The sequence below is a fragment of the Juglans regia genome, chromosome 13 (genome assembly GCF_001411555.2).
Source record: "Juglans regia cultivar Chandler chromosome 13, Walnut 2.0, whole genome shotgun sequence".
NCBI lineage: Eukaryota > Viridiplantae > Streptophyta > Magnoliopsida > Fagales > Juglandaceae > Juglans > Juglans regia.
In genome coordinates, this window is record NC_049913.1 from 6,884,610 (window position 1) to 6,895,416 (window position 10,807).

At 35.4% G+C, this 10,807-nt stretch overlaps 1 protein-coding gene across 1 annotated transcript; it reads right to left on the minus strand.

Moving 5' to 3' along the window:
• Positions 1–369: 369 nt before the first annotated feature.
• LOC109000231 (transcriptional elongation regulator MINIYO-like) lies at positions 370–3,483 on the minus strand. The gene is made up of 3 exons (XM_035684166.1): positions 1,262–3,483; positions 903–1,113; positions 370–614 (listed from the first exon to the last, which is right to left on the minus strand). Exons 1-3 carry the CDS (start codon positions 3,481–3,483, stop codon positions 435–437), a joined length of 2,613 nt encoding a protein of 870 aa, XP_035540059.1. The 3' UTR covers positions 370–434.
• Positions 3,484–10,807: the final 7,324 nt, after the last annotated feature.

Consider the following 10,807-nt stretch of genomic DNA (forward strand, 5'->3'; position numbering starts at 1 on the left):
ACAAGATAGTTAGATCATCAAACGTGAATAAAAAAGATTATTAGAGATTAAAAGTGAATAAAAAATAGATTTGATGAGCGAACAATAGTTTTTCAAATTTGAAGAAACCTATAAATTTACTGTAACTCAAAGTTTCATATTTATCTCTTTGGCTAATCCAATGCACCTCTCTTTTGATGAAATTCAACATATTTTACATTTGACTAGACATTTAATGAACCAAATACCAATGCTCTAAGGGGTTAAGAATAAAAACCTCGACATTGATCCATATTGAAAATACCAAAACCTTTCCATTTTTATTTCTTCTTCCAAAATGCTTTCATTTACAGAACATTCAAGTGAATCCACAAAGCCTGGTCCCCTACCTCAACTATTTCTCGCACATCTACATATGGCCTTTGTTCCTGGATATTTATTACATAAATATTTCTTTACAAGGAGGATTTCAGCTTGCCCACCTCAGTCAACAAAGTGGAATTTCCTTCACAAGCTTGTGTTAATACCTCCATCTTCTTATCTACACTGCTCCTCTCTAGCGGTGAACCACCGTTTTGATCACTCATCTGAGATGCGGATGGCTTGTTGTATCGAATACGATTCATCATCATTCCCTGTAACATTCCATAATAAACAATTAAAGTACTCTTCCCCTCTGTTGCTCTATGGAAAACAAGGGAACAACAAAAGAGAAGGCCACGCAAAGCTAACTCCAAAGGTAGTATTTATTTATGTATTGTAACTTTGTAGATGATAAGCTGTTTCTATATCCATTGACATATACAATTTCTACTACTCTCAATTCGAAATTCACACAAACAATGATGGCATACGTTCATGCTAGACTGGATCATTTTACCAGACCCATATTGGAGTTTGACAGATACAGAAAGTTTGTGTACCTCATGGTGCTGCTTCCGGGAATAGTCTCGCAAAAGAGATTTTACAAGCTTGTTGCGCAGCAATAACTGATCAACGGCATGAGAGTGAAATATGAAAGAAGAAAGGTGGTGGATAACTAGTGTATATGCAACTGATCCTAGAGCTGCAGCCCTGTCAAGGGCACCGGAACTCCATGACTTCGCATAAGCCTCCAGAATGTCATAATTGTCCCGCGGAGGAACCAATGACCATACATTTTCATGAAATAAACTAATTTCTTGGGTATTTTATAATTTTTCCGCTAATAATATGAAATATATGCAAGGTGCAACAGCAGCGGGTTTCAATATCAACAAGCTGATAGTTAGGCAGCTGTACCTCAATGGGTTCTAGGTATCCTTCGGCCTTGCCAATGCATTTCTCTAGAGGTGGTAGAAGATCAAGAACACAAGCATTAGTTAAGATATTCCAGGCAGCAAGTCTTGTAGGGGCCTCAACATGACGGTGCAGATAGACTGCAACTTGCCGGCCAAAGATCGAATCACCATAAGATATGGCAGAAAACTGCTCCACAAGAGTTTCAATAAATGTAGAGTAACTTTCATGTATCTCTGACTGAAACATTAGAAACTTGGCATTATCTTTATTTCTGGATTCGGATAATAAATCTACATTATTCTCCAAACTAAGGTCAGCACTTATACCCGTTCTTGATTGGTCAAGAAGCTGCCCATAGATATCTTGCAACGCTTCATAAACATCCCTGCTCTTCTCCTCTTCAAGCATGCCCATCCCGACAAGTAAGATCACAGATAAAGAATGTAATTTCCAAACTAAAGGTACCCACTGAACAGGGGAGGGGGCATCGGAGGATTTGAAAGTGGACATGGCTTCAATGCCTAAATTAAAGAAAAGTCCAGCTTTCACAGTTTTAAGCAAATCATGAGGGTCCTGCACAAGATTTTGTGTTTGATCTATTTGCAGGCCAGCATACTTGCCATCACAGATGGTTGAGATTGGACTCAAAAACCAATGCATTGGAAGTGGGAGTCTCTGGTGAGCCCGCTCTATCACTAAAGAAGTACACTCTTGATATGTCTTATTATTTGATGTGTCCAGGTCTTCATATATGGTATCCAGAGCAACACTGCCCTTTTTAAATGTTTGATTTCCAGAGGAACTATTTCTGACCATGTCTTTGGACTTCACCTTTATAGACAACCATCTGTTTCTGAAGTGAGAAGCTAATGTTTTGCTGAAAACCAGGAGGTCCTCTTCTTTATACGCAGAGGGCTTAAATCTCTTATTAAGGTGAAGGAAACGCTGAATACAGAAATCAAGGAACTTTAGAACATGGACTTGGAGTAAAATATTTAATGCCTTTTCGAAAATATACCTATCCCTTGGCCCAGCAGTCAAACAAACACCTAAGACAGAGTTTATCCTTTGCATACTCAAGGTCATTTCTCCAACCATGGGTGTACCTGTAGAAGACACAAACTGAAAGTTTTCGAGCAAGTTAATAAGAAATCCTGCATCTATTTGCCCCAACAGAGCAGCAGCAGACCAAAATCCTCCACCAGATGCACCCCACCCAACACCCAACCCTGGAGCAGGGCCTCCCCTACCAAATATCTCAATTGACTGAATAATGTGCCACTCTGAAGCAGCCAACTTCATAAAAGTATTTAACAGATTTCTCAATTCCACCATAGAACCCTTGAGTATCCCATTCTCAAGTATTTTAGCTTCTCTTGAGACACTATATTCTTGGGAAGGACTATGGACAGCACTCTTGGCTAGCCGGATCAACTTATCAATGTTTACAACTACCTGAACAACTCCGTGAAGGCAACACACAGAAGCTAATGATGTTTCGTAATTACTTTGCTGTCTCAAATGACATAGTTCCTCAATGAACGAGCCACCTCCAGTCGGGTATGCTGAGGAACCTGAAAAACTCAAAAATCCATTTTTAACAATTTCGAGTCCAACCTTAGGAACAAACTCTGGCAGCCATGGCACAAGTCCGACACTTCCATGCAGGTTGTCACTGTCCTCTGGGATCACCCTTTCAAGCACTCTGCAAAGCATACGCAAGACAGCCGAATACACCCACAACAATGGAGTTACAGAAATATCGTGGAAGACAGAGTCACTTTCAGTTCCTTTTTGCCATTCAAAGAGTTTAGAAATGTGCGGATCACTCTTCAATGCTATCCACTTTATAGCTAAATCAACCATTGGACCGACACAACTCCAAGACCAGATCTCTGTATTGTCACCAGCATGCTCCTGTGAAAAGAGATTTGGAAGTCTTCTAGCCAAAGCCGCCAGAACGAGGTATGCCTCCTTAGAGATGGAAACAAATTCACAAAGAACACTCTTCTGTACAAGTTTTTCTATTGTAGGTGGATTCAGCCACAAGCACAAGGTAGGGAAAATATCAGAAAAGTATGATGCACAATATCCATAATGAATGCAGACCTTCCAAAAATGTAATTGTTCAACCATCAAAGCCGATGAAAGTTTATGGTTCTCTCTTCCTGATTTTACCCAGTGGTCAAGGGATGAAACATGTTGATACAAATGCCATGTCATATGTGAAATTGTACAGAAATGTACAGAGAAGTAAAAAGGAAAAACAGATCAATGAAGAGATGTATTCTAGATTGAAAAAATTCTCATTCATTTCAATTAATTATCTCTGTACAAATGACTCTATTTATACACTTGAAAATGATCAATAATGCTGATCAACTATTGACATCTGGCATAACTAATTTAACTGTCAAGCCTTCTGTTTGGCTACTTGAGATTTTAACTCTAATTCTTCTATTAGATTCTGGATATTCCAACACCCCCCCTCAAGATGAGAATGAATATTTATCATTCCCATCTTGCTAATAAGATGATGAAAGTTTAGACACTCGAGAGGTTTGGTTAGTATATCTGCCAATTGATACTTTGAAGGAATGTGGATGATTTTTATCAAACCCTCTTGCAATTTCTCTCTAACTAGATGACAATCCAGCTGTATATGTTTTGTTCTTTCATGATGTACTGGGTTGGAAGCAATTTCTGAAGCAGGTTTGCTATCTGTGTATAGCAATGCAGCTTGAGAATGCTTTACCTTCAAATCAGTCAACAAATAAAACAACCATTGAAGCTCACAGGTTGTAGTGGCTAAAGCTCTGTATTCAGCTTCTGCCGAGGACCTACTTACAGTAGGTTGCTTCTTTGATTTCCAAGATACAAGAGGATCTCCAATAAAAATTGTAAAACTAGTAACACTTCTTCTAGTGTCAATACATCCACCCCAATCACTATCAGAATATGCCTTTAAATGCAAATCAGATGAAGCCTTTAGGAATAAGCCTTGACCTGGTGTTGCCTTAATGTATCGAAGGACTCTCTCTGCAGCTTGTAAGTGCATAGTGTGAGGATTAGACATAAATTGACTGAGAGCTTGTACTGCATATGCTAAATCTGGCCTTGTGATTGTTAGATAAAGAAGTCTGCCAATGAGTCTCCCATAGGATGCAGGATCAGATAATAAAGGACTCGGATCATTAGTGGTGAGTTTCAGATTTGATTCCATAGGAAAGCCAACTGGTTTAGAGCCAGAAAAACCACTGTCTTCCAACACATCTAGAGTATACTTCCGTTGGCATAAATCAATGCCTTTAGCTGATCTTGCTACTTCAATGCCTAAAAAATATTTTAGCTCACCCAAATCTTTTATAGAAAGGATTCATGAAGAAAACTTTTCACAGTAGCTATTTCTTCAAGATTATTGGAAGCTATTATAACATCATCAACATATATTAATAAAGCCATAAAACTTGTTGATGTTTGTCTGATAAAAAGACTTGAATCTGATTTTGCTTGAGTGAAACCAAAATTTAGTAAAGATGAAGACAGCTTTGAGAACCACTGCCTTGAAGCTTGTTTCAGTCCATATAAACTCTTTTTGAGTTTACAAACCCGTGGGTCATTTGAAGTTGAAAAACCTGGTGGCAATTGCATATAAACCTCCTCATTTAAGTCTCCATGCAAAAAGGCATTATTTACATCAAGTTGATGTAAATGCTATTGTTTAACTGCTGCAATAGCAAGAAGAACTCTAACTGTTGTCATCTTTGCAACAGGAGAATATGTGTCAAAAAAGTCAAGCCCCCCTTCACTAGTCTAGCTTTGTATCTTTCAATACTTCCATCTGCCTTAAATTTCACTCGATATACCCACCTACAACCTATAGCAGTTTTGTTTGGAGGCAAAATTGCAAGATCCCAAGTTTTATTATGTTCAAGAGCTTTAAGTTCATCAGTCATGGCAGTTTGCCAATGAGGAATTGAGCTGGCTTGTATGTAAGTTTTGGGTTCAAAAGTAGATGAAATAGCAGTAATGAAAGCTTTGTGTTTAGATGACAATCTGGAATCAGATAAGAAGGAAAATATAGAATGAGGCTTACCAAATAAAGAACAGCTTGAAGGTGCTTGAGTTGCTGAAGAAATCTTAGTCATATTACCACAATAGTAATTCTGCAAGTATTTAGGTAAGTGCTTAGTTCTTTCAGACCTTCTAAGACTATTAGTATTATTGTTTACAGCAATTGGATTTTCAGCAATTGAAGATTCCTGAACAGAAGTTATAGAAGGTGAATTTGTAGGAACAGAGATTATAGAAACTGTTTTGTCTGGAATGCAGGAGATTGGTTCATATATTTGAGGAAAATCTGGAAAAACAAAAGGTGTATGAGTTTTATTTGGAATAGGAGGAAATGTAGATTCATGAAAAACTACATTTCGAGATACAAAAGTTTTGAGAGTAGCTAAGTCAAGTACTTTGTACCCTTTTATGTTTGGTGGATAACCAAGAAAAAGACATTTTGTGGCTCTTGGCTGAAATTTGCCTCGGTTGCTTGTGATTGTACTAGCAAAACATAAACAACCAAAGACTTTGAAATAGTTGTAGTTTGGTGGCTTTTGAAATAAAAGATGGTATGGTGTTTGATTGTTTAGAATGGATGATGGAGTACGATTGATCAGATGTGTGGCAGTTAATACACAATCTGTCCAATATGATAAAGGTAGTTTTGACTGAAACATGAGAGATCTAGCTACATTCAATAGGTGTTGATGTTTTCTTTCAACCCTTCCATTTTGTTCAGGTGTTTCAACACATGATAATTGATGAATAATGCCATGCTCTTGATAGAAAGCAGGCATATTAAACTCTTGGCCATTATCTGATCTAAGAGTTTGAATATTAGTGTTGAAATGAGTATGAACATAAGCTAGAAAGTTGGTAAGAATTGCTCGAGTTTCTGTTTTGGTTTTCATTAAAAATAACCAAGTGAATCTTGTGTAATCATCAACAAGAGTAAGAAAGAATCTATAACCAGAATATGAAGGAATAGAAAAGGGTCCCCAAATATCGATGTGAACCAATTCAAAAGCTTTATTTGATTGACTGTTTGATACAGGAAAGGGCAGCTTTTTTTGTTTAGCTAATGGGCAAATCTCACAGACATTATTGTGAGTAGCCTTTACAGAAGAATCATAACTGTTTATGAGTTGTATCTTTGTATTTGGAATATGGCCTAAACGAAAATGCCATAGATCAGAATTAACAATACATGATTCAACTAAAGAACTAGAAGGTAAACCAATTGAACTTGAAAGCATTTCATTATTTGCTTGAGCAGATGGTTTTTGAAGATGGTATAGACCAGATTGAACTTCAGCAAGCCCAATCATCCTCCATTTGCTGAGGTCCTGCAAGATACATTTGGATTGAAGAAAAAATAATCCAATTGAATTGTCATTAGTTAATCTTGATGCAGAGACAAGATTAATATTGAAGGATGGAACATAAAGAGCATTGTGTAAAATGATATCAAGAGAAAATTTGACAGATCCAGTGAAGATAATTGTAACTGTTTGTCCATTTGGTAAATGAACCTTGGAAGGTGTTTTAGGCAAAACAATTGAATCAAATAGAAGAGGAGAACAGACCATATGATCTGTTGCTCCTGTATCAAGAATCCAAGTAAATTGATTCTTTGATAAGGAAACTGTATTACAAGAAAAAGAATTACCTGAAGTAGATGCAACATTAGCAGTTGCATTAGAATTTATGTTTGAGCTGGAAAGGCTATTTGCAAGAGTGAGCAGATTTTGTATTTGCTCTTGAGAGAAAATTATGTTGGGATTACTTGAATTTTGTTCCAAAACAGTAGTATTAATTGCAATGGGCAATTTTTGAAAATTTGTGGCTGCAGTTGGTGTAGAATTGAATCTTTTTCCTCTTGGGCCCTTCCATCCAGGAGGATATCCAATTAACTGAAAACATTTATCAACAAGGTGACCCGAATAACCACAATGAGAGCAGATTGCATCAGACTTTCCTTTCTGCTTTGTGAATCGAGTATTATTTGTTGAAACTGTTCTTGATGATTGTTCAGCAACCATTGCTTGTGAATCAAAAGCAATACCAATAGCATTAGTCAAAGACCTTTGACTCTCTTCTTGTAGAAGTAAAGAAAACACTCTGCTCATAGATGGTAAAGGAGATTGAAACAATAGTTGACTTCTGACTGCAGAATAGGAATCATGAAGACCCACAAGAAACTTCATTACATAATCTGATTGTTGTCGATCTGTCAGATTCTTCAAAATATTACATGAACAACGATTAAGATTTCCACATCTGCAACTTGGAATTGGTCTATAGCTGATGTATTCATCCCATAAAGCCTTGAATTCACTGAAATATTCAGTGACAAATTTAGAGTTTTGAGAAATAGAGCTTAAAGATTTCTCCAAAGAGAAAACCCTTGGTCCATCACTTCGAAGATATCTAACTCTTAGTTCTTCCCAAATGTCAAAGGCATTTGTAAAATAAAGAAGACTACCACGGATTTCTTTGGCAATTGAATTCATGAGCCAAGATAGGACAAGATTGTTGGCTCTTAGCCAGGCAACACGAAGATAAGGATCATTAGTTATAGGTTGAACCAGAGATCCATCAACAAAGGCAATTTTATTTTTCACTGTTAGAGCAATTAACATAGATCGACTCCATGCAATGTAATTCTCACCAGTGAATATCTCAGAGATCAGAAGTACACCAGGATTATCAGACGGATGCAAGTAGTAGCAGCTGGATGAATCATCAGAAAGATTCTGTACAGAAGCATTTGATGAAGGAGTATGTGCCATAGAAGCGTTTTCTTCAAGATTATCAAACATTGTAAAACAAGAAAGATCAAGAAAGCAGCAGAAAAGTATTTATTCTCTCTGATACCATGTGAAATTGTACAGAAATGTACAGAGAAGTAAAAAGGAAAAACAGATCAATGAAGAGATGTATTCTAGATTGAAAAAATTCTCATTCATTTCAATTAATTATCTCTGTACAAATGACTCTATTTATACACTTGAAAATGATCAATAATGCTGACCAACTATTGACATCTGGCATAACTAATTTAACTGTCAAGCCTTCTGTTTGGCTACTTGAGATTTTAACTCTAATTCTTCTATTAGATTCTGGATATTCCAACATCATAGTTCGGAAAGCCCCATTCTTTATAAACTCAAGACAATTCTCCTTGTGTGATTGAGCCAAGACCTTGTTTTCCATATCAAACGTAGAAAAATATTAGCACTTTACAAAGCCAAATACAGGAAAATTCTCAATTGAAAAAACAAATATAAAACTCTCCCAAAAAGAAAAAGGTAATAAAATATCTTACCCGTAAAAGGCTAACAGATTTTATTTTAGAAGGATAAGTTTCTCTAGTGTCTTTCATAGTAAATCTGTGGACAACTGTTTCAACAAGCCTTTGGCATTTCATGATTGCATTTACGCATCTTGGGGAATGCCTCGCTATCCCAACAAGTATAGAAAGTATGCATTCCTCTAAAGCCGCTGTAGGATCTGTCTGAAGCCATACAAATGAATACCTATTAGAAAACTTGAACATGAAATACAGTAAACAGTATGCATTCCTCTAAAGCCGTTGTAGGGTCTTTCTAAAAACCATACAAAGGAAATACCTTTCTTTTTTTATGAGTAACCATACAAAGGAATACCTATTAGAAAACTTTTTTTTTTTTTAATAGGTAAAAAGAAGTTTTATTGATCCACGTAAATAGGCAAAGCCCGAGTACACATACCTATTAGAAAACTAGAACATGAAGTACAGTAAGTACTGAGATTTTGGGAGACCATTTCTACAGACATTGATTTTTTATTTTGATAAGTAAGAAGAATTTATCAATCCACATAATTAGGCAAAGCCCAAGAGTACACAGCATTACTACAGACATATGATAAGGGATAGAGCAAGAAAACTTCTTTCCGCAATTTTATCTGTGCATCTATTCGATGACAGGACGTTTGACATATATCAACACAAAATCAACATGCAAATCAAATAATTCTTATCAAAATGACCACCCTTTATTTATTGGAACAGATAATGAAGCAAAGATAGACAATGCACTTGTATTCATAGACAAAAATGCACTTTAAGTTATATAATGAGCATATGTGTGAACATGTTGCAGACAATACACACACATGCACCCACAATCACATGGCCCGCACCCATATGAAGACATAAATACCAGTGTTTAGATCTTAGAGTTTCTGAGCCCAGCGCCTATTTCCAGAATGCAATGAAACAAAGCATTATAAGCAAAATGAAGATATTCATTCATTATAGCCTTTCCAATATGATTTATGCCACTAGCAATGTCAATTAGAAAAATGAAGATATTCATTCATTAAATCCTTTCCAATCTGATTTGTGCTACAGCCAATGTCAACTACCTCACAGTCTAACTTAAGTACTTTACAACAATAGAGGAAAGGCAGGCAATACGAGCATCAATGCCAACAAAGTCGGAAGAATGAAAAGAGCAGGTGAATTCAGAGAATGTATTTGGTATATTAGTATAGTTGACTCAAGCATGAAGAAAACAAAGGATCTTCACTATCATCATGCTTACCTCCAACAGATAGAGAAGCCTTGGAAGGATTCCCATCCGAACCAAACCTGAGCAACGACAAAGCAATGTGGGACTTAAAATTAACTTTATGCACAACAAAAATTTTCCATTCGGTTTCTCCCTCATTTTCAGCACCTGAGCCAGTGAACATTTTCCTTTGGATAATGCCAATCCTCCCAGCTCCCAGCTTGCATTTTTTTGTTTTTGTTTTTAATTTTGTGATTAAATAAGTATTTTTTAATGATATTGTAATTTTTTTGGAAAAAATATTTAAAAATATTAAAAAAATACATGTAAAAAAAAGCAAAAAAATAAAAATAAAATTCACACCAAAATAATTAGCGAGAACTAACAGTACAACCACTCTAAAAATTAAAGAAAATTATACTCTCACCACTGGTTCTTACAGTTCAGTATTATTGTTGAAATTTTTTCTTTTATTTTTTAACTTTTTTTTTACTTAGTGATTAAAGAAATATTTTTTAATAATATTATAATTTTTTATTTTTCAAAAAAATATTTAGAAGTGTAAAAAAACAAATGTAAAAAAGATTAAAGAAAAAACAATTATGCCTAATGATAGCTCCCAGCAACGGGGGAACTGGGAGCTTTGGATGTATTATTGTCCTCTTCCTTTTCAGTATTGCATTTATTATAGTACAAAATTTTAGTTTTTTAGGTTTGATTTGGATTGAGAGTTAATTTCAATCTATCTTATTATTATAATTTTTATAAATTTTATAAATTTTTATAAAAAATATAAAAAATAATTTATTTTTTTTAAATTATAAATAATGATAATATTAAAAAATAATATTTTATTTAATTTTTAACTTTCATTTCATCTCAACTCACTATTCAAGCCTTATTTTAATGGAATGCGTGTGGAAAAGACATAAAAA

Coding starts and splice junctions, on each gene's coding strand:
- LOC109000231 (XM_035684166.1), bottom strand. CDS start 3,483: ATGACATGGCATTTGTATCAACATGTTTCATCCCTTGACCACTGGGTA. Junction 1,114..1,261: donor GGATACCTAGAACCCATTGA/GGTACAGCTGCC, acceptor GGTTCCTCCGCG/GGACAATTATGACATTCTGG. Junction 615..902: donor CCCGGAAGCAGCACCATGAG/GTACACAAACTT, acceptor GGAATGTTACAG/GGAATGATGATGAATCGTAT.